The 24,564-nt window shown below is 46.7% G+C and overlaps 1 protein-coding gene across 1 annotated transcript in view; it reads left to right on the top strand.

The window, feature by feature from the left end:
- The window catches only part of LOC146839639 (uncharacterized), a 296,238-nt gene extending 272,028 nt beyond the window's left edge, over positions 1 to 24,210 (top strand). The window contains exons 6-7 of the mRNA XM_085650375.1: positions 1,999 to 2,038; positions 23,810 to 24,210. Coding sequence (XP_085506501.1) covers positions 1,999 to 2,030 — 32 coding nt within the window. The 3' untranslated portion in view covers positions 2,031 to 2,038; positions 23,810 to 24,210. The remainder of the gene's footprint in view (positions 1 to 1,998; positions 2,039 to 23,809) is intronic.
- The last annotated feature ends 354 nt before the right edge of the window (positions 24,211 to 24,564 follow it).

Genomic DNA, 24,564 nt, shown 5'->3' on the forward strand with positions numbered 1-24,564 from the left:
TGCAAGTAGTAGTCTAGCAAAGCAGACGTGTTTGGGGGATAGTAGAAGGAGATGCGTCTGTTCAGATTGGCGGGAGCTAGGATGTATATTGCCTTAAAGATGTGAGTAAGAAGTATGAACTGGGTGTGTTTGTTTTTTGGGAGCCAGAAGAGCTCCTAAGATGTGTTGTGATGTGCATTATTCTTCAGAGGATAGGGGTGAGTCTGGCTGCAGCGTTCTGGGTGGTTTAACGTGGTCTGGTCAATTTCTCTACTTATTCTGGCATAGAGTGTGTTCCTGTAGTCCAGCTTGCTTGTGACAAGAGTAAGTGTGATTTTGGTTTTGGGTGCTGTTAGGGAGCAATTTAACAATTTTCCTCTGCATCTTCAGGGTGTGTAAGCATGATGTTGAAACAGCATTAAATTGATCAATCTTCTCCAGTCTTCTATCAATGATGATCCTGAGGTTCCTGGCTTGGATGGTGGGTGTGGACCGAAGGCAGAGTCCCATGGTGATGTGCTCTTGACGAAGGTCACTACTTCTGTCTTGTCTGTGTTGAGCTTGCGAGAGTTGGACTTCATCCAGTGGGCGACTTCCGTCATCCAAGTGGTGAAATTGTTTCTTGTCCTGGGGGTCTTGTCCAAGATTGAGAGTATGAGTTGTGTGTTGTCATCATAGGAGGGCATGTTGATGTTGTTGGCTAGATGTGCCCTACTTTCCCTTGATGACAAATAAGCAATGAGGTTGTAGCAGACAAATGTAAGCCGTTATGAGGGATTGATCTTCCTGCGCCCTGTGAGGATCCAAGAAAACCAAAGTATGCCATACATTAAATCCCTGGCAGGTATGCATATGGCCGGGACTTAGTTGATGGACCAGACTTGGATGTCCGTATCCTGAACAATAGACCACTGCTCCAACTTACCCTGTCTCATACTCTGAGATTGGTATCCGTAACAATTGGTGATGCACAATAGAGTGTCACATGCATATTGCCATTTATAATTCTTTGCGTTTGGGCCCCCTACAACCTCTTTTTGTTCTCTTCTTCTCTGCCGCTTTTGAAGATGGTCTTTGGACACGGGTCGCCTTGGGTAATCTACCGAATGGTGTCTGAGACCTAGTCTGGTGCTAGACCATTCAGCCCTTAAGTCCTTTTGTCCCCTGGGATTCCAATTTTTCCTTCAAGAGACACTTGGCAAAGCTAGGGGTGCAGGGCTGAGGTCCCGCAGTAATACAATGATGGGAATTCACCTTTCAAATCCCCCTCTGAAAAATATTTCTACTCTGGAAACATCAGAGCACTCAGACACTCCCTGGCCAATCAGGCAGATTCAGGCACTGTCAATCATCAAGGCTAGTCCAAGGCATAACTGGCGATGTCATAATTTCTTCCTAACAATATACACTGTTACCCCAATTTCTGGGCAAGAGTCCTTCTATGGTAACCCCAAATTTCCAGCAGAAACACCACACAAACCCAATCCATGGGTGCTTTGGTGACTGTGCGCACAGCCTTGCAAAATATCTGGAGTTTTAGGGAAACGGTCTACATGCTTTGCACACCATTCGGGTTCCTTTTCAAACCAGCTCTACTCAACTTAATGTCAATAGGAGGACTTAAAAAGTTTGGTAGCTTTAAAGGGCTAGCACAGTTGTCTATTTTCTGGGCATGACTCGCCCTCATGATGTAAAGGCTGTGACAGTGAAGAGGAATGGATTGGTAATTGAGATGCTAATCTTATGGGGATCCATCGCATGTCTTGAAATTCACTATTGTCACAAGGAACGATGACCATGGTGAGTGATACTGAAATGACCTGTACTGAAAAATGAAACCCCACTCTCTCTACTTTTCATGGGATGGTGCCTTGGGATTTACACACTATCTCCTTTTTTTGACACCACCGTTTTATTCAGCTGCAAATGTAACTGCATTGTCCGTGGCATCTTTTGTTGTATTAGTGTGTTTATCCTTGATTAGGTATTGGTCTAAATCTGTTATGTTGTCTCTTTCAGGTCGAGGACAAAACTGTTATTTCCCGTTGTAGATGGTAAGGTGAGTATAATATAAGAAAGGAATACAACGACCCAAATCACAGAATGTGGTGTTCCTACTGGACTCAACCCAAGAAGTCTTAATGTTACAGGTGGTGCTCTGGCCTATGGCCAGCAGATCTACAAGATTTTTCTAAAGTGCCGCAGACTGGTAGGACCTGAACACTTAGTCCTTGTGTTACAGTGTCTCCAATTATAAGACTTGAGTGATAAATAGCATAATTTTTCAATCACTGTATCGTGAAAATGGGTTTGTGCCCATAGCATTGTGTAATAAGACTGTGTCCATGTATAAGTTGTTTAATTATAGGGGCTACAGTGGAGGTAAAACAACACTAAATTACAACAACACAACTGTAATACAGTACAAGAAAATGCCAACAAAACACACCATCACACCAATTAACAGCATAACAGCAACACAACAGTAAAACACACCACCACTGAACTTCTGTATTTTTTAGTTCAGTTATGCATTTCGGTTTTTTATGTTGTGTTTTGATGGGTTGAGCTTGTGCTGTCTTGTTATTGGGTTGCTCTTTTGTTTTTCTTATTTGTTTGCTGTGTTGCTTTATTGCTTTGTTTCATTTTTGTTCTTTTATGTTATTTTTGTGTTAAGTAGCTTCCTTTATAGACTACTAGAAATAACACTAGGATTGCTGCCAAAGGCAGTGGAGCAAAATAGTTACCACTGTCAGAGATTCACAAATACTGTAACCTGTTACAGTTTCTTATCCTCAAAGTAATGACAGGAACACATGATGTATTTATGAAATTTGGTCTATACCTTTAGAATACCATATGGCACAAACTATGGCACTGGCCTTTAATCAAACCAACAGTTCCTATGCTCCTTTATGTGACTTGGCCACTGATGTCTTTTGACAAGACACTTGCTAGGTCTGGCAGTGGTTACTTCGAAACCGCTCTAGATCACTGCGTTCATTAAAGGAGGGAAGGCCGGTAGTTTAGGGTGTCTCTTTTTAGTCCCAAGACAACCTCTGGATGTATGTGCTATTTATAAAAATCCAGCTAACCTAACATAGTTACTAGGGTCAACACATGGAGAAACAACAGCCTAATCCACAACAGTCACTGGCTGTTGTAAGTACTTGTTTGTAACATGACAAGTTTTGCCATTATGCAGTCATACAAGCATTTCATCAGTGCAGCCGTTGGGTGTGTCTAACTGGGGAATGGCATCTTGCTTTTTATTACTTCATAAATTATTAGGCACAGACTTTTGTGTTGTTTTCTTTCACTTGACTGAATGAGGCTGGTGGATTATTGAAAATATATTTTAAATTTAACACTGTTAAAGGAGTGCTTTCAAATCAATGCTTGGATGGTGAAACATATATTCTTTGCTGCATTCATTGTGCTTGTTATGCAGTGGGTATGTGAGTAGCTGTGGACAGAAGTCATGGTTCTGCATGCGTAATTTGATATAAATGGATACCACAACCTCAGATATGAATAATGTCTGTTGTTGGTTTCATTAATGTTAGTGTTTTGTTTGCACGTTCACCCTTCTCTGGAGTGAAGTTTCATTGTGCTGCCCAGGTGTCACCCTATCCCAACTCTTGTGAATTTTGGGCAAGATTAGGGCAAAGTCTCATTGATCAGGCATCAGTTCTAGTGTAGGATGTCTTTCTGAGGGTAGTTGCCCTCTCCCTGTCACATGTTTTCTTCATGTGAGTGGCTGCTCTAAACCGGAGAAGAACTTGTGGTAGTCAAATTAACAACCTGTGCACTCCCCATCGTCATACCTTATATTGTGATATAACAATATAAGGTATGACGATGCTTATTCCATGCAGATAGATTCATTTGATTCTTAACAGGAGAAGTTGAATCAGGAGCTACCTGTCTCTTCCTGCCAGTGAAGGCCAACAAAGGGCTTCACCTCCTTGTAGGGGAGGAAGGTATTTGACTCAAAGACCCTGGCTAGAACCTCCTCTTTCTTTTCAGGCAACAGGCAGCCAAAGAGGAGGTGCTTTTGAGGGAAGACAAAACCCAATCTCACAATATAACCAGAAGTTAACAAGTGTCAGAGACCTGCATGTGGAGGAGCCACCCTCCTTAGCACTATCTCATGGTGCCACTTCGGAAATTCACAAAAGCTTTCCGCACTGAAGCCACCTAGCTCCCTCACCACTATCTTTTGAGGGCCCACATCAGAAATTCTTGCCAGTGAATGAGACACCCTCTTCAGGACCATCTCAGCAGTTGTCACTCTAGAAGTCCCAAAGATTTGCACATGGATGCACTAACATGCTCAGAAACCTTCTGTGAAGCACCCTTCAACAAGTCCCAAAGATTTATCTGTGCGATGATGTACCCTCAACCCCACCAACTCATGAGGCCTACTCTATTTTGGGAAGGGTTGGCCTTCTGTACCCATCACTGAACTCAACTAGCTTGAGGTACATGGGGCCTCTTATTGCTGTAAAATGAATTTGCTCTACAACGCTATGCCTTCACACAGCTAGGCCTCTGCTGCCAGTATCTGCATCCCAAGAACTTCAGAAGAAAGTAGACAGCTTCTCCTTTTAGGAGCAATCAAGCTGATCCCATTCTCAGATTTGTGCATCAGTATTATTGCAAGGAAAAGGGGATGTGGGCTTCACCCCACCCTAAACATATTATGACTAACCTTTTCCATTTATACTGAAGTTAAAGATGCTGGCTTAGGATCAGGTGGTGATAGTTGTTCAAAACATAAACAGGCTGAAACCTTTCGAATGCCTACTTAAATCTACCTATCAAGGAGGATCAAAGAATGTAGTGCTTTGTCAAAACAGGAAACCATTATCATTAGAGAACTCTGCCACAGTTTCAGCACCTCCCCATCGGTCTTGGCCAAGTTCCTGACCCAAAGGGTGCATTTATGCCATTGTTCTCTGTACCTAGCTGACTTTCTCATTAGAGCACTAATATATGAGGATACAGAGTGCACTCTTGGCCTGACAAAGTTTGGTTCTTAGTAAACTACATCAAATCTTATTTGTGAAAAGCAAATCTACTGTGTTTGCAGATGTGAGATGTTGTTGGCTGAGGAGGGTGTAAGCGGTTCTCAAGCAATAGCTGTAATCCTTGTCAGGGTGAGCCAAAAAAGTCACAAAATTAATCTTTGCTCAATCCTCTGATAGCTTGGGACTAAGGCAGTTACGCTTAATTTAGAGGCCATGTGTAACATATTTATGCAGTACTCAAACAGTAATAAAGTGAAAACACAACACAAGAACATACAGTAATTTAGAAAAGTAGAATAAACTTTAAAAAATTATTTGACAGCAGAAATGACAAAAAAACAATTAAGAGAACCGGAGTTATGGATATTTAAAATGTATTTTAAAAATAGCGCAAAAGATAACAAACCGCCAACCACAGCGATCTGGTCATGCGAGAACGTGGCAAAGTGGAAAGTTATTGCCAACCGTAATAGAGAGCAGTTTGGATACACACAGGGGATTGGGCCCGGGCCCGCCTTACATTCATATTTAGGAGAATTTTTGAAGAAAAATACCTGAGAAGAAAATAATAAATAAAAAGAAAATGTCAATTTTCCAAACTTCCTTGCCATAGCATTTCAGGCACCAATATTTTAATTATAAAAATAGAGTTTTTGCACCAACCTCCAATTAGCATTCTTGCTTATCGGACCCCAGACAGTATGCCCTCTTTTCCTCAGGAATTTTCTGAGCTAAACTCTTCTGTTTTGATAGATTTTGCAAAAATACTTGTTTTAGGTGATTTTAATTGCTGGGCCAATAATGAGAGCAACTTCCAAAAGACTTACAACTTAACAGACTTTTTAAATGGCCTTAAAAGGGAACAACATGTGTTAGTTCCTACCCATAACAAGCATTGGTCAATACATTAGGTTTCGCCTTTTGGATTAATAATCAAAGGTGTTGGAGCAGTGTACGAGTGCAGGGAGAGTGGTGTGGGTGTTCTCTGTGTATTGTGAGTGGTGCATGAATCAAGATTGAGTGTTTGAGTGCAGGGTGAAAGTGCTTGAATGCATTGTGTTTGATGAATGTTTACTTCAGAATGAGAATTGTATGAATGTATAGGATGAGAGGTGTTACCGTGTACAAGGTAAGAGGTGTGCAAGTGTAGGGTGAGTAGTATGTCACCAGTATAAGAGCAGGATGATCGGTTTGAGTTCAGGGTGAGAGGTTTGCGTGCCTGGTGAGTGAGAGGTATGTCAATGGTGTGTAAGTGCAGATTTGGCACTGTGTGAGTGGTAGGTGACTGACAGCCCAATGTCAGGAAGACTGTGCAGAGTAAATGTTTGGTGAGTGTGCAGGGTGAGCTGTGCCTGAAAGAAGGTGAATGGTATGCAAGTGTTGTGCAGCAGAATACATTTCTATAATATGGAAAGATTACCTGCTACATGAAAACCTTAAATGGTTCTGGGGCATATTATCAAGCACGGCGTTAAAATTATCGCCGCTTTAGCGGCAGAAAACTGCCGCTAAAGCGGCGATAATGAGCTTGATAATATGCTCTCGAGAATTCCCATAGATGCCCATGTTGACACCAGAACATGGGCTTCTATTGGAATTCTCCAGGGCATATTATCAAGCCCATTATCGCCGCTTTAGCTGCAGCTTTCTGCCGCTAAAGTGGCGATAATTTTAACGCCGTTTCTTGATAATATGCCCCTGTGTTATAAAAGTAATGGTATAAGAGGAGTAATCACTGGACTAGTTGGTGGCATAGTTTAAATGTGTCTTTTCATTAAAGCCCTGTAATTGCAAGATCAGTTATTGTTTTCTTCTGTTTTTTTAGTTGGTTTGTGTTCACTGGTTGTATTGGTTTTCATTTATAGGTACACACATGGCTTTAAGTGGAATAAAAACCCAGGGGGTTCTCAAAGGGTCGTGGCTGAAGTAATTAAAGGCATGGCTTAAAAAATATCCAAGCTAAAAATTGGTTCTCAGCATAGTGTGCTGCCTGACTGATATTTTGCTGTTTCTGTCATTAACATTACACCTACAAGATGTCAGGGCTATTGGCTTTGCCAATGGTTATCAGTTGTAGAAGATAAATAAACAGCTATAGCTTCCTTGTATATAATATTGAAAATGCTTCAGTTCTGAAATGATGAGATTGAGAAAGAACTATGACGAGTCTCTTTGAAGTTACCTCAAAGGCAGTGAAGGGTGCTACAGCTGCAGAGTTAAGATTTTCTTTTCACCTGAGAGCAAAAATGGAGAGCCCGATAGGGACCCGTCTCAGCAGTCAGTGCCTGCTTTTTAGAACTGCTGGTGCTGAGCATAGCAGGACCCGGCCCACTTAAAGCCCTGGGTACACATAACATCAGCAAGCATTGCCTAAAGCAATAGGTTTTTCCTTGTGTATAGTGTAAGTCCGTAAAGACACATAACAAGTAGGTGCAAAGCACAAAGATAACACGCATGGGCACCTATTTTCATAAAGTCCCGTACACATGCAGGCAATAATGCACACTGGGCAGTGATCACTTATGACCTTGTACAGAGCGAAGTGCAGCAGCAATGTGTAGCATAGGGGTACAATGCAGTGTGCAGCACACGGCAAACAGCTGTGTATAGCATGCGGGCACAAGGTGATGTGCAAGAAAGGAGCAACTCTAGTGATTCAGGCTCACTAGTGCAACTCTAGTGATTCATGTTTACTAGTGCAACTCTATTGATTCATGTTCACTAGTGAAACTCTAGTGATTCATGTTTACTAGTGCAACTCTAGTGATTCATGCTCGCTAGTGCAACTCTAGTGATTCGTGTTCACTAGTGCAACTCTAGTGATTCGTGTTCACTAGTGCAACTCTAGTGATTTGTGTTCACCAGTGCAACTCTAGTGATTCATGTTCACTAGTGCAGCTCTAGTGATGAAAGGCCGTCAACAAACAACTGACCAGCTTCCTCGAGGAGAACAGCATCCTGGACCCGTCCCAGTCTGGGTTCCGCAGCAACCACAGAACCTAAACTGCCCTCATCGCTGCCACCGATGACATCAAGTCCCTGCTAGACAACGGAGAAACCGCGGCCCTCATCCTCCTGAACCTGTCAGCTGCCTTCGACACGGTCTGTCACCGCACACTACGAACACACCTCTACGATGCCGGAATCCAAGAGAAAGCTCTGGAGTAGACCTCCTCCTTCCTCTCTGGCAGAACACAGAGCGTCCGCCTCCCCCCCTTCCACTCCGAAGCCACCAAGATCATCTGCAGCGTACCCCAAGGCTCATCCCTCAGCCCAACGTTGTTCAACGGCTACACAGCACCACTCACCCAGATCGCATGACGGCACGACCTCAACATCATCAACTATGCCGACGACACCCATCTGATCCTCTCCCTCACCAAGAACCCCCACACCGCCAAAACCACCCTCCATGAAGGAATGAAGGCTGTCGCCGACTGGATGAGAATCAGCCAACTGAAGCTGAACTCGGACAAGACGGAGGTCCTCATCCTCGGATCCACCCCCTCGGCCTGGGACGACTCCTGGTGGCTGACTGCACTAGGAACACCCTCAACTCCCACTGACCACGCACGCAACCTAGGGGTCATCCTTGACTCTACCCTCTCCATGACGAAGCAGGTCAACGCCATCTCCTCCTCCTGCTTCAACACCCTCTGCATGCTTCGCAGGATCTTCAAGTGGCTCTCCACCGAAACAAGGACGGTCACCCAGGCCCTCGTCAGCAGTAGACTGGACTACAGAAACGCACTGTACACAGGAGCCCCAGCCAAACTCCTGAAACGGCTTCAATGCATCCAGAACGCCTCCGCACGCCTGATTCTCGACATCCCTCGCCGCAGCCACATCACACCCCACCTGAGAGACCTTCACTGGCTCCCTGTCAACAAGAGGATAACCTTTAAACTCCTCACCCACGCACACAAGGCACTTCACAACACCAGACCAATGTACCTCAACAGCCGACTCAGCCTCTACACCCCCACCCGCCAGCACTGCTCCACAGACCTCGCCCTCGCCACCGTCCCCCGCATCTAAAGAATGACTGCCAGCGGCAGATCATTCTTCCACCTCGCCGCCAAGACATGGAACTCCCTCCCCATCCGCCTACGGCAGACCGAAGACCTTCTGACCTTCAGAAGACTTCTCAAGACCTGGCTCTTCGAACAGTAGCAGCTTCCCCCTCCCTAGCGCCTTGAGATCCTCGCGGGTATGTAGTGCGCTTTACAAATGCCATGATTGATTGATTGATTGATTGATGTACCTCAAGGGAGATTTAGGTGTTGCGCTTCATGAGGATAGTGCATGCCGTGCGTCGTGGGATTGTTGATTAGGAGCACTGCACATGAGAGCACATTATGGGGGCACCTGATGATGTGTGATATGGCGCAGTCTTGTTAATGTGTAGGGATGTCTGAGAGGTATCAAGGTGACCCATATCAAATTCTAGTTCTCTTTATTGCCGGCCCCTGTAGATGTCGTCCGTCTGACTCATCTGTTTCCCAGTTCTTCCTTGTATTCCATTGTCCTTATCTACCTCGTATTCAACGTTGGACCCAGTTCTCTTGTAAAGCGCTTGGGCTTTGCCACTTTAGCAGCAAATCTCTGATCAGCCTTAGTGAAGAAACCCGACTGGCTCATCGGATGCCCTTGTTCTCCTGCTTTTCAGTACTCCTCAAGCTCCTCTTGTTTTATCTTGGGGCCTAATTCTCTTATAAAGTGCTTGAGCTTTGTGGCTATTTACCAATTTAAGTTAGACCGTTGTTTGAATAAAACCATTAAGTTTCTCCGTTCTCAGTTTTCTCCTTCAAGGCAGGATCAGCGTACTTTCGAGATGTGTTTAAAATAATCCAATATCATCTTTTGGACTGTGCGTGGGCGATGTCGGGGACTAGTACAGGGCTGGAGAGCATCCCTGACAGATTGTATGAATCTTCCACAGCGGCCAGGATATGAGGTTCCTTTTGTGTGAAACATATTGCTGAGGCCTTGAGACAGGTGCATGCTTTTTTGCTCAGATATAATTCCCTAAGGAAGATTCTCATTTCATTAGCTAAAGTCGAAAAGCAACACAGGAGGTGGAGCCATGATTCATGTTTGTAGCTATGCAGTTGACATGCTCCTCCTGTATATTGTTTTGCCTAAAGTCCACGATTGGTAATGCATGCAGTCGCATATACATGATGTTTCTTCTGGTTTTTTAATTCAGTGAGACAGGGAGATATGGCTGTGGTTTGATTACCAGATATGGGGCATTTAGTGGGCTAAGGAAATGACAAGTTTTTAGTGTTGCCAGAAACGAAGCTAATTAGACTTGTTTGTTAATGTGCTTATTCCAGGTACCATATGAGATGTAAGACAGAGCGAGTGCTAATTTATTTATTTATGTGGCAACCATAGATCTCTCGAGCTGTGTGTTCCATGGGGAGCCACGTTTCTCAAATATGTCTCACAGACTGCTCTGTAGGGATTACTCTGTGGATTGAAAAAAATTCAAATGTCATATTTTAAAAAGTCAGCATCAATCAATCAATCAATCAATCATAGGCATTTGTATAGCGCACTGCTCACCCTTAAGGTGCTGGGGGGGGGGACGCTACTGCTCGAACAGCCAGGTCTTGAGTTGCTTCCTGAAGGCGAGATGGTTTTGCGTTGTCCGGAGGTGGATGGGGAGGGAGTTCCATGTCTTGGCTGCCAGGTAGGAGAAGGATCTTCCTCCGGTGGTGGCTCTGCGGACGCGGGGGACGGTGGCGAGAGCAAGGCTGGCGGAACGGAGCTGGCGGGTGGGCTTGTGGAAGGTCAGGCGGCTGTTGAGGAACTTGGGGCCCAGGTCGTGGAGGGCCTTGTGTGCGTGGGTGAGAAGTCGGAACGTGATTCTTTTGTTGACGGGGAGCCAGTGCAGGTCTCTCAGGTGTCCGGAGATGTGGCTGTGTCGGGGGATGTCCAGGATGAGTCGTGCTGAGGCGTTCTGGATCCGTTGGAGTTTCTTCTGGAGTTTGGCGGCGGTGCCGGCGTAGAGGGCATTCCCGTAGTCCAGCCGACTGGTGACGAGGGCCTGGGTGACCGTCTTCCTGGTCTAGGTGGGGATCCACCAGAAGATCTTTCGAAGCATGCGCAGGGTGTTGAAGCATGAAGACGAGACGGCGTTGACTTGTCTGGTCACAAGAGGGAGGAGTCCAGGATGAAGCCTAGGTTGCGTGCGTGGTCCGTTGGCTTGGGGGTGGCTCCCAGGGCAGGGGGCCACCAGGAGTCGTCCCAGGCGGAGGGTGATGATCCCAGGATGAGAACCTCCATCTTGTCTGAGTTCAGTTTCAGGCGGCTGTTCTTCATCCATTCGGCGACGTCTTTCATCCCTTCGTGTAGGCTGGCTCTGGCGGCGTCCGGGTCGCTGGTGAGGGAGAGGATCAGCTGGGTGTCGTCGGCATAGGTGATGATCTTGAGGCTGTATTGACGTGCGATGGTTGCGAGGGGGCTCATGTAGACGTTGAAGAGGGTGGGGCTGAGCGATGACCCTTGTGGAACGCCGCAGATGACTTCGGTGGCCGCTGAACGGAACGGGGGGAGGCGGACTCTCTGGGTTCTTCCGGCGAGGAATGAGGTGATCCACTCCAGGGCCTTCTCCTGGATGCCGGTGTTGTTCAGGCGCTGTACCAGGGTGCGGTGGCAGACAGTGTCGAACGCAAGGCGGCTAGCTGTCTGTTGACGGTCTTCTCGATGACTTTGGCAGGAAACGGGAGGAGCGAGATGGGGCGGTAGTTCTTGAGGTCGGAGGGGTCTGCAGTTGGTTTCTTCAGCAGGGCACTGATCTTGGCGTGTTTCCAGCTCTCCGGGAAGGTGGTGGTGTTGAAGGAGGCGTTGATGATGTCGCGGAGGTGGGGTGCGATGATGTGGTCGGCCGTGTTGAAGATGTGGTGTGGGCAGGGGTCCGTAGGGGATCTGGAGTGGGTGGTGTTCATTGTGCGTGTTGTGTCTTCGGTGCTGACTGGGGACCAGGTGTGGAGGGTGGCGGTGGGGGGCATCGGTTCGGTGGTGGGGTTCGTGGTTGGTGGGCCGAAGCTGTTGTGAATGTTGGCGATCTTGTCGTGGAAGAAGGCTGCGAGGGAGTCGCAGAGGTCTTGCGAGGGAGTGATGTCATTGTTTCCGGCGTCGGGGTTGGAGAGCTCTTTGACGATGCTGAAGAGTTCCTTGCTGTTGTGGGTGTTGTTGTCCAGTCGTTCCTTGAAGGCTGTCTTCTTTGTGGCGCGGATCAGTTGGTGGTGTTTGCGGGTGGCGTGTTTGAGGGCCGTCATGTTGTCTGTGGTCTGGTTGGTGCGCCAGGTGTTCTCCAGGGAGCGGCAGTTCTTCTTGGAGGTGATGAGCTCGTCGGTGAACCAGGAGACTTTCTTGCTGCCGCGTCTGCTGGGGGGGTTCTTCTTCAGTGGTGCGAGGGCATCTGCGCAGTTGGTGATCCACTGTGTGAGGTTGTTGGCGGCTTCGTTGGGGTCGGTTGAGCTGGTGGGGGGGTTCTGGCTGAGGAAGGTGGTGAGCTGGTCGCCGGTGATCTTGTTCCAGCTCCTGCGGGGGGCTTGTTGAGGGTGGTGGTGGGTCGTCGTTTTACTGAAGCTGAAGTGGACGCAGCTGTGGTCAGTCCACTGGAGATTGGTGGAGTGGCTGAAGGTGACGTATTTGCTGGATGAGAATACTGGGTCAAGCGTGTGGCCGGCGTAGTGGGTGGGGGTGGTTACCAGTTGCTTGAGTCCGAGGTTGGCCAGGTTGTCCAGCAGAGCAGTGGTGTTGCGGTCCTTGTTGTCCTCCAGGTGGAAGTTGAGGTCCCCCAGGAGGATGTAGTCGGTGGAATTGATGGCGTGCGGGCTGACGAAGTCTGTGATGTCTTCGCTGAAATGTGTGCATGGTCCCGGTGGTCTGTAGACGAGGGTGCCTCTGAGCGTGGTCTTGGGGTCGGTGTGTATCTGGAAGTGGAGGTGTTCGGCGGAGGTGAAGGTGTCATCGGAGTTGGTCGTGATGCGGATGGTGGCGATGCCTCCTCCTGTCTGGTTGACGCGGTCCTTCCTGGTTATTTTGTAGCCTTCCGGGACGGCGATGGCGACGTCGGGCGCTGAGGAGGCGTTCATCCAGGTTTCCGTCAAGAAGGCGATGTCTGGTGCTGTCGAGTCGAGGAGGTTCCAGAGTTCGACGGCATGCCTGTGAACGGAGCGGGTGTTGAGCAGGATGCACATCAGGTGTTTGTTGTTTGGGCTCGGTTTAGCAGGTGCGGTGTTGGGTCGGAGGCCGGTGAAGCGGCAGGTCAGGCAGGTGAAGGGTCCGTGGGTGCGTCTCGGGGTGGCTTGGTAGCAGGCGGTGTTTCGGCCGCCGTTGAGTGCATGGAGGGTTATGGCGTCGTAGATGTGCAGGGTGTGCTGGCGAGGGCGAGGACCAGGGGGTCTGGCGCTGGGCTTACCTTTGGCGTGCCTTCGGCGCTCAATCGGCGCTCCCGCTGCGCGCGTCCGCTGCGCGGTCGCTCTGGGGGCGTCATAAGTAAGGAGCCGGGAGGGAGGAGCAGCTGGGTGGCGGGAGCGGGGCGGCGAATGGAATCACAGGGGGGCGGGGCCGCAGGGAGGCAGCGGCGGGAAATTCCAAGAAGCAGCGGGCATCGGGAAATTCCCAGGAGCAGCGGGAAATTCCCAGGAGCAGCGGGCAGCGAGCGAAGGAATCTGCAGGCAGGAGGCGGCAAAGGCAGGCAGGAGCGGCAGCAGTGAGTGGGGCGACCAAGCCCTGTGGAGGGCTGAGCGGTTACCGAGGATTAATGTTTGTCTGACCAGTTCAAACTCCAGCCCTAGAGAGATGTTGAGGGAGTTGAAAGATTTTCTTTAGACGCCATGCACTGTGCCCACTCCAGAATTTCCGAGCAGGTTCCCGGGTACGCTTGATGCCCATATGAGAGAGCTGGGAGGAGGGAAGCTTTGGTGACTTTCCTCATACCCTGTGCTGACAAACTTTTCAGTCTGTTGTTGAGTTTTGATAAACCGTAGGTAATGGTCGTCAATTTCTTAATCAGATCTTTTTTACGAGTGGTAGTTTCAGTGGTTTATGTGAACCAGACCCCAGGTATTTATATTTCTGCGCTGAGTTGATTGTCGTGGAGCCTATGGTGCATGTGATTTATTTTTTGGTCTTTTGCCTATCATATACGAGGATATTGGTTTTATCTGGATTATTGGTAAGATAATTCATCATACTGTATTTGTGCAGGCTTGTCAGAGTGTGTTGCAACCCCACTTTGGTGTGGTCCATAATGACAATGTCATCCGTGTAATTGTAGAATATGGAAATGATGATGGCCAAGACTAGGAGGCACAAGGCAACTGTTGGAGAGATCTTTTCCCAAGTCCACTGTGTACAGGTTGAAAAGAAGGGGAGCAAGCACGCAGCCTTCTTTTAGGGTGCCAGTCATGTTGATTTTAGCTTAGAGGGAAGTAGGGCCTGTTTTCACTTGTACCCAGGTTTCCGGGTATAGAGACGTTATGGCCATTGGGAGCGAGGATGGAGTGCACCAGTTTACTAGTTTCTTCCAGAGAGTTTGTCTGTCGACCTTATCAAAGACTGTGGTTAAGTCGACAAAGCAACAAAACAGTGGTGGTTGGTTCAACAGGGTGGCTTGATGACACAGGGCAGACGTTATGTTGTCGCTTGTGACTGCACCTCCGCGAAAGTCTGTTTGAAATAAGGGGAGAAGCTCGTTATCTTCTGCCCAGGTTTCTAGTTTTTTCAGATGGATTTGGGCATAAGATTTTGCTTCTAGATCTAAAAAGGTGATTAGCCGGTAATTGCTTGGGTTAAGAAGGTCACTGTTTTTATGGATCAGGCATAATAATGTGCCTCTCAATGATTCAGATGTTATATAACCCATGCGCTCTTTCCTACACCCTCTGGTGCCCTCGGGCCACCTGACAGACAAGCTGCCCCTCTCGGAAAGAAAGTGTCTATTGTCATGCTGCACAGATTCAAACAAAAGACACAAAATTGATGGACGGAATGCAGAACAAATCAAAACATTTATCCACAGTCAAGAGATCTGGGTTAAATTCATCGGGCCTGATTCACAGAACTAACTTAAGACAAAATCCTAAACTTACTACTTTTGGTATTCACAGAAGTTAGGATTTTGTCTTAAGTTTGTCTTAAGACAAACTTAAGACAGACTTAAGACAGACTTAAGACAAACTCAAGACAGACTTAAGGCAGACTTAAGACAAACTTAAGACAGACTTAAGACAGACTTTAGTTAGGATTTTGTCTTAAGTTTGTCTTAAGTCTGTCTTAAGTCTGTCTTAAGTCTGTCTTAAGTCTGTCTTAAGTTTGTCTTAAGACAAACTTAAGACAAAATCTTAACCTCTGTGAATACCAAAAGTAATAAGTTTAGGATTTTGTCTTAAGTTAGTTCTGTGAATCGACCCCATCATTCTTTTGCTCACCGTGCCACCCCAGTTTAGACATGGCCATATGCAGATCAGTCTTGACCCTGTGCTTAGTGAGAACAGTCCAGCCTGATCTGCTGAGCCAGGTCCTCCCTGGACCAGAAACAAGAATCCTAGGCCTGTTTTAGGGTTTCACCCCTCATCAGTCAGTAAAGCTTGAATCCAGTGGCACAGTTAGCCCAGGACCCATATCTGGGCATACTCGGCACACTTAGGGTGAGAAAGCAAAAGACACACAATTGATGGATGGAATGCAGATCAAATCAAAACCTTCTTCCCCAGTCAAGAGATCTGGCTTAAATCCATCATTCTTTTGCTCACTTAGGCACCCTAGTTTAGATCTGGTCATATGCAAACCAGTCTCCACCCTGTGCCTCATGGGAACAGGCCAGCCTGAACTGCCAAGCCAGGTCCTCCCTGGACTGAAAACAAGCATCCTAGGACCAGTTTCGGGGTTTTACCCCTCATCAGCCAGGATAGCTTGAATCCAGTGGCACAGTGAGCCTAGGTCCCACGTCTGGGCATACTTGGCGCACTTAGGGTGAGAAATCAAAAGACACACAATTGATGGATGGAATGCAGAACAAATAAAAACATTCACCCTAAGTCAAGAGATCTGGGTTAAATCGATCATTCTTTTGCTCACCATGCCACTCCAGTTTAGACCTGGCCATATTATTATTATTATTATTATATTGGATTGATATGGCGTACAGCTACCCGGAGGTTTCCCGGCGCATAGGACATTGCAAGACAGAGGCAGGGTCAGGAAGTCAACTCGGTAAGATTACTGGTTAAAGAGCCATGTCTTAAGTTCCTTTCGAAATCTAAGATACAACCTTTCGTGACGTAAGTGAGTAGGAAGAGAATTCCAGAGAGAAGGAGCCAGGAAGGCAAAAGAACGTCCCCCCATTTTGGCACGTTTGATTCTGGGCACCTGGAATTTTAATTGATTAGAGGATCGGAGTGATCGTGAGGGCTGGTAGTGTTGGACCAAAGTTCTAAGGTAGTTGGGAGCTGAGCCCATATTTATTCTATGCATGTAGCATAGGGCTTTGAATTTGGTGCGGTTCTCAATTCTCAGCCAGTGGAGTTCACGAAGTGCACCAGAGGTTGGGGCGGTTCTGGGAAGTTGGCAAAGAAGCCTGGCCGCAGAATTCTGGACTACTTGAAGTTTGTGGAGCACTTCTTTTTTCGCACCCAGATAGAGTACATTTCCGTAGTCCAGTCTGGAAATAACCAGAGCCTGGATGACAGTTCTTTGGGTAGCTGCTGGAAGCATCCAAAGGATTTTCCGAAGCTACTTCAGGATAGCAAAACAAGTAGAAGCTACTCTGATCACCTGTTGTTTCATAGTCAGTTGGTCATCGATAGTGATGCCCAGGTTACGTGCTGAAAGAGATGGGATGGGGAGATCTTTTTTGTTTCCAAAAATGAGGAGTTCGGTTTTTCCTCCATTTAACTTGAGTTTGTTAGTCTGCATCCAGTCGGCTATCTTAGATAATCCTGCTTGCAAGGAGGGTGGGTTGGAGGTTTCTTTGGGGGAAAGTGAGAAAATAAGCTGAGTGTCATCAGCGTAAGAATAAATAGTCAGACCAGCTTGTTCTGCTATACTAGCCAAAGGACTAACATATATATTAAAGAGTAGTGGACTGAGAATGGAGCCCTGATGGACTCCATATGGGGATACGTGAGTCTGGAAAAGAGCTGTGGAGGAGAAGACCTGGAAAGCCCTATTGGATAGAAAGCTGGACAGCCACATGAGGGCCTTGCCGCCGATGCCCTTAGCATTAAGAATTTCTAGGAGAGAGGAGTGAGACACGGTATCAAAAGCTGCGCTTAGGTCCAATAGGAGAAGAGCTACCGTTTCTCCTTTGTCAATTAGTTTGCCGATATTTTCAGTCACACCCAGTAAGGTCGACTCTGTTGAGTGGCCGGCACGAAAGCCTGATTGGGAGGAGTGGAGGATGTTACCAGTTTCGACAAACTGGGTCAGTTGAAGATTAAAGTGTTTTTCCAAAATCTTGGAAAAAATGGGAAGGAGAGTGATTGGGCGAAAGTTAGAGAGAGTTTCAGAGTTGGAGTTGGCTTTTTTCAATAAGGGGAGGACCATTGCATGTTTCCAGGTTGCAGGAACACAAGCTTCCATGAGTGACATATTTAGGAGCTGCATGATGGAGAGAAGTATGGGGGGGATCTAGTTTTTGGAGTACAGTAGTGGGGATAGGATCTTGCGGGGAACCAGACTCAATGCTTGTGAGGATATTATGAAAAGAAGCAGTGTCCATGGGAAGCCGTTCATTAAGTAGATTAGTGCTATTAGCTTGGGTCATTTCCTGTGTGGGAAGAGGAGGTAGGGAGTGGGTGGATTGGGGTTTTGTACTGGCATTGGGATGATTAGAGTAATTGTGGAATTCGGAGTAGATTTTGTCTATTTTATCCACAAAGAAAATTGCCAGATCGTTGCATTTTTTAGAGTTAAGGTCAGGAGGCTTGGGTAGGCGAGTGTCACCTGAGAGCTCCTTTACCACTCCAAACAGCACTTTGGGGCAGTTTTGAGATTGTAAAATAATCTGGGTGGCGTATTTGGCTCGAGCGGTATTACACATCAGATGATAGTTATGAAGGGCTAATTTGTAAGTAGATTTCCTGTCTGGCTCATAATTTTTTCACCATTTTCTTTCCAAATTTTTACATTTAGTTTTTTCTGTTTTAAGTATTTCTGAGAACCAGGGGGCTGGGAGGTGCTGGTAGCCCTGTTTATTCTTTTTGTTAGATAGAGGAAGACATTCATCAATGGCAGAGGTTAGCCAATTGTAGATGACCCTGTTATCTTTTAGACTCGTGATAGTCGGCATAGTTTTATTCAGCGTTGAGTTCAGAGTACTAATATCTATATTTTTCCAGTTTCTATGAGTACTGGATTTGGCAAGAGGGGCAAAAGGTGTCGGACCTTGTTTCTGTTCAATCATAAATTCCACAAGAAAATGATCAGACCATGGGATGGGAATGGCTTGTTTACAGGAAATGATAGCAAGGTTGGAGAAAATAGGGTCCAATAGGTGTCCTGCCTTATGCGTGGGGCCTGAATTATGTAAACGAACATTCAGTGCCGCTAAATCAGCTGAAAGAGTAGAGCTCGGAGTGCAAGATGTATCATTGAAATGTAAGTTCAGGTCACCTAGAATCATAAAGTTGGTGGTTTCTAATAATAGGGGAGCAATAAGGTCAGGGAAGATCGCTGCCCAAGGTCCAGCGGGGCCAGGGGGGCGGTAAATAAGGGCCCTGGAGAAAGTAAAATTGGGAGATAGCAGGAGTTTGAACAACCCGGCTTCACAGTCCTTGAAGTCCAAGTCTTCCCCTTTACATGTGTAGTCCGTTTTAAAAATTATAGCTATGCCCCCACCAGTTCGATCAATGCGATTTTTTCCATGGTAAGTATAGTTAGGGGGAAGAGCATACGCCATGTCAGGTCCGGAACTCTCATTGAGCCAGGTTTCAGTTAGAAAGAGGGCATCCGGTTGGAAGTCTGTGAGAATAATTTAGTCTTGACCCTGTGCCTTATGGGAACAGTTCAGCCCGAACTGCCAAACTAGGTCCTCCCTGGACCTTCAATAAGCATCCTAGGACTGTTTTCAGGGTTTCATCTCTCATCAGCCAGGATAGCTTGTATCCAGTGGCAAAGTGAGCCCGGGACCCACATCTGGGCATGCCTGGTGCACTTTAGGCGAGAAAGCGAAAGACACACAATTGATGGACAGAATGCAGAACAAATCAAAACATTCATCCCCAGTCAAGAGATCTGGGTTAAATCCATCATTCTTTTAATCACCATGCCACCCCAGTTTAGATCTGGCCATATGCAAATCAGTCTCGCCCCTGTGCCTCATGGGAACAGTCCAGCCCGAACTGCCAAGCCAGGTCCTCCCTAGACAGGAAATAAGCATCCTAGGACCAGTTTCGGGGTTTCACCTCTCATCAGCCAGGATAGCTTGAATCAAGTGGCACAGTGAGCCCAGGACCCCTGTCTGGGCATACTCGGCGCACTTAGGGTGAGAAAGCAAAAGACACACAATTGATGGACGGAATGCAGAACAAATCAAAGCATTCATCCCCATTCAAGAGATCTGGATTTAACCCATCATTCTTTTGCTCACCATGCCACCCCAGTTTCGACCTGGCCTTATGCAAATCAGTCTTGACCCTGTGCCTCATGAGAACAGTCCAGCCCGAACTGCCAAGCCAGGTCCTCCCTGGACCAGAAAGAAGCATCCTAGGACTGTTTTTTTGTTTTCAACCCTCATCAGCCAGGATACCTTGCATCCAATGGCACATTGAGCCCTGGACCCACGTCTGGTCATACCCGGCGCACTTTAGGCGAGAAAGCGAAAGACACACAATTGATGGACGGAATGCAGAACAAATCAAAAAAATCATCCCCAGTCAAGAGATCTGGGTTAAATCCATCATTCTTTTAATCACCATGCCACCACAGTTTAGATCTGGCCATATGCAAATCAGTCTCGACCCTGTGCCTCATGGGAACAGTCCAGCCTGAACTGCCAAGTCAGGTCCTCCGTGGATTCTTTCAATTTTGAGCCTTTCCTGGATTCCGAAGAGGTTCCTATGTTTGACCCTTCTTCCATTCGTCACCCGAACTCCACTGAGTGGTTTCCTGCCTCACACGTGGGTGACTATATCTCCACCAGGCTTCGCCTTCCATTGAATTGTACTACTAGGGCCAGGTTGAAATCTGAATGTCCTAAACCCTCTTTGGTGGAGAAAATCGCCCTTGTCCCTGTCATTGATCAACCCCTGCTGACTTTATTTTCCAAATTTGGTAAAGACCCGCGCAAAGGGGTGGACAAGGCCTGGTCTACCTGCCAGGATAAGTTGCTTGATGTGGTGGGTCCTTTGGCTCTCATTTTTGATCTGGCTGTTTCTGCTCGCCTGGTAGGTACGGAGTTGTCTGCAGAGGTCATCTCCCTGTGGGTCCAGAGTGCCTTTTGACTTTTGGGAAACGCTAATTCTGCGATCACCCACAAATGCCGCAAAGGTTTATTAATTAAACTTGACCCCAAATTGGCGAATCTAGCTTCCCAGGACCCTGGTATTAAAGCTAATGGTCTCCTCTTTGGTGATTCTTTGATCAAGGATCTCAGCAGATTCGTTTCTACTTTTGCCTCTTTGGACAAGGCTCAACATGCAATTAAAAAAGTATTTTCTCCTTGGGTTTTTGGACAAGCCGGCAGAGACAGGGGTCGCTGTACCGGACGTTCCTCCTCCAACTAAGGCTCCAGAGGTTCCTTCAACTCCGGTTCCCAAGATTACAAACCCCAATTCTACCCTCAGAGAGGTCGTGGTTTCAGGGGTCGAGGACAAAGGAACTTCAGAAACAACAACAACAACCAACAAGGTAGGTTATGTTTCACCCCCACAAGTAGGAGGTCGTTTAAAGTTCTTTCTCCAAAAGTGGAGATCTCTCACCGCAGACCCTTGGGTCCTCAATACTGTCCAAGGTTATCTTATAGAGCTTTACGAGCTGCCTTCCCAAACAGTGTTCCCTCCTCCATTGGTGTTCTCGGAAGAAATGTCCCAACTCATTTCCTTGGAGGTCCAAAGCCTTCTTCAAAAAAGGGCAATTTTAATCGCTCAGGGTTTTTCAGCTCTATCTTTCTGGTACAGAAAAAGAACAAAAAGATGCATCCGGTGATAAATTTAAAATGGTTCAACCAATTTGTAGTGTACTGTCACTTCAAAATGGAGACTATAATTCACCTAAGAGACACCCTCCATCCAAACGATTGGATGATCAGACTGGACATACAGGACGCCTACCTCACTATTCCGATTCATCCATCTCACACCAAATTCTTTCAATTCCAATGGCTAGGGGTAACCTATTGTTTCAGCTCTCTTCCTTTCGGTCTGTCGTCAGCACTGTGGTGCGTAACGAAGGTCATGAAAGCTGTGGTGGCTTTCCTTCGGTCCCTGGGGATCAGACTCATAATTTACCTGGACGACATTATGATTAAGAACACAGACAAACTGCCTCTTCTGTCCGACCTCAGTACTACTCGATCTCTTCTCCTCGATTTCAGTTTCCTCCTCAATCGCGAGAAGTCCATGCTCCTCCCTTCTCAGCACATAGAGTTCTTGGGCTTCCTCGTGGACTCTTCCACGGCATCTCTCCTGCTTCCACAGTCAAAGGTCTTAACCATCAAGTCAGAAATTGCTCAGTTTCTTCGGACCTCCCTCATTTCTGTCAGATCTCTCGCGAGAATAGTAGGCCTTCTCTCCGCTTCCATTCAAGCCATCTTTCCGGGCCCCCTTCATTATCGGGTCCTTTAACGTCTAAAAATCAGACATCTTCGTCAGGGGCAGGCCTACGTAGATGTTATTCCTTAGATCAGGAGTCTTGCGTCGAGCTGCAATGGTGGATTGACCATTTAGACGCTTGGAATGAGCGAACAATTTTCGCTTCGGCCCCAGATCTTGTATTAGAATCAGATGCAAGCCTGTCAGGTTGGAGGGCCCGCTGTGGTCCAATATCGACTGGCGGTACATGGTCTCAAGAGGAATCGAAATTGCACATCAATTGTTTAGAGATGCTTGCAGGTTCCTTTGCAATTCAAAGCCTCACAAAGAACAGGGTTTGGTGTTCCATTCTTCTGAGCATGGACAATGTTTCTGCGGTCCGCTACATCAACCATCTAGGTGGCACCAAATCCAAACCCCTGGTGGAGCTCACGAAGAGCCTTTGGGAGTATTGCCTGTCAAACAAACTTTCTTTGACAGCAGAGTATCTCCCAGGAGATCTAACTGCGGTAGCAGACTGGCACTCTCGCTATCTGCAGGACTCCAGTGATTGGGGGCTTCTTCCATCCGTCTTCCAATCTCTCTCACAAAAAAGGGGCCCTTTTTATATCTATTTGTTTGCTTCTCACCTCAACATCCAGTTGCCTCGGTTTTTCAGTTGGCGTCCAGACCCTTCGGCTCTAGCTACGGATGCTTTCCTTCAAGACTGGCCCCTTCACCTCAACTATGCCTTCCCCCTTTCCTCATGATCAACAGGGTTCTTGCCCAAGTTCATCGCCAATTGACAACCTTAGTCATCGTGGTTCCTTTCTGGCAGTCCCAGATTTGGTTCCCTTCCCTTCTGGAAATGGCAATGGATTTCCCAGTTCTCCTCCCCGTTCGCAAAGATCTGCTTCAGAACCCCTTGGGTCTTCCTCACAATTTGATCCTGGACAACTCTTTGGTTCTGTCGGCCTGGAAAGTTTCCGGCCTGTCCCTCCTGACATCCTCATTTCACAAGAGGCTTCTCTCTTTATCAGCAAAGACTGGGCCCCTGGGACCTCCAAAGCTTACAAGTCCGCTTGGTCTTTATGGGCATGCTGGTGTCTGGAAAGACATAGCGATCCCTTTTCAGCCCCTCTAAATTGTGTGGTCAATTTCTTGGCTTCTGAAGCCAGTGCAGGTAAGTCCTATAGAACAGTCAACTTGTATAGATCGGCCATTTCTCTAAACCATTCCCCTATTGATGGGAAGCCAGTTAGTGTGCATCCTTTAATCTGCCGCCTTGTAAGAGAAGTTCGATTTTCCAAACCTCCGTTGGCTAAGTATTCAAGTTCATGGGATGTTAATGTGGTACATAAGTTGTTTTCTGATTGGCCAGATAATTCCGCTCTTTCTGCCTGGTTTCTATCAAACTGGTGTCAGATGTTAAAGCTCTTGATGTTTCTTCTCACCAGTTTTCTCCTACAGGTGTTTTATTTCATATTAATAGAAGGACAAAGACAAATTTGAACTCTGTTTTTTAACCTTATTTTCCTTCCCATCCTAAACTATGTGTGGGTCAATGTCTCAAAGTGTATGAACAAAAAACTGCTGAGCTCAGAATGTCCTCTCATTCCCAACTTCTCATCTATTTTCTTAAACCCCATCTCCCTGTTTCCTCTGCTACCCTTACCCGTTGGGTCCATTGGATTATTTCCCTTGCGGGCATTGATGTCTCCACTTTCGGAGCCCAATCCACCAGGGGAGCAATGGCTTCTAAGGCCATTTGGGCTGGCTCCCGTTTAGAGGACATTCTGAGATCAGCGGATTGGTCTAATGGCAATGTGTTTCGAATATTTTATTGCAAACCTGTTGATACTGTGGCTTCTATGGTGGTTCATATGCTTTAAACAAGCATAATAGGAGTCTCCGGGCTTGCCATAAAATGTAGATTTTCCTAGTAGTCTATGATGGAAAGTCTTAATTTTATTAAAGACACGGAGGCGAGTATTATCCCACTTCTACACTTCTAATCTGTGTTCTCCCTCCCTTTAATGACTCCAGCGTTGCCGCCGGCATCTTCGTGACGTCGATTCCAACAGACAGGAACGTCTTCCACTTCAGCTGGTCTCCTATTCTTCCTCTTCGGAGCCTCCTACGGTGTCTTCTGTATCTCAACTTTCCTGGTTGGATTTGGGTCAAGAGTTCTGCTCCTGGACTTTAGCCTTTTCTATTTTTTTAGCGATTGTTCCACTGTTTAGTGACTTTCTATCAGCTGCTCGCCGACGAAAAGAGGAATGTTCGCAGTCAGAAGTGACGTTATTGGTGCTGTTACATTATGATTGGTTACATGGTTTTAGTTTTATTGTGTTCCCACTGGCCAGTTGTTCCGCTGAGCCCCCTGGGAACTGTAGTTTTTGCTTATCTTGGCTGCTATTGGAAATTAAAGCAATATAAGAAAGCATAATACTCGCCTCCGTGTCTTTAATAAAATTAAGACTTTCCGACATAGACTACTAGGAAAATCTACATTTTGTGAGGCCATTAATGTGGCAATGTACGTCTCTCTGCTGAAAGCAGCTCATGATGAAGCATTGTGAAAACAGGGGAAGGACTGTCCTGATATAGTTGTAACCAATGAAAATGTTGCACTCCATGAAAAATCATTGGTTTGGCGACATAAAACAATAGTGGCACAAACACATCTGAATTGCAAGTCTGAAGGAGAGTTTTAAGTCTTTGACATTTCCTTGCATTCTGAAAGGTGACCCAACATTTGTTGATGAGGTGAAACGCACACAGTGGATGGTAATGATTGG

This window comes from Triturus cristatus, chromosome 4_1 (assembly GCF_964204655.1).
Source record: "Triturus cristatus chromosome 4_1, aTriCri1.1, whole genome shotgun sequence".
In the NCBI taxonomy this organism is placed as follows: domain Eukaryota; kingdom Metazoa; phylum Chordata; class Amphibia; order Caudata; family Salamandridae; genus Triturus; species Triturus cristatus.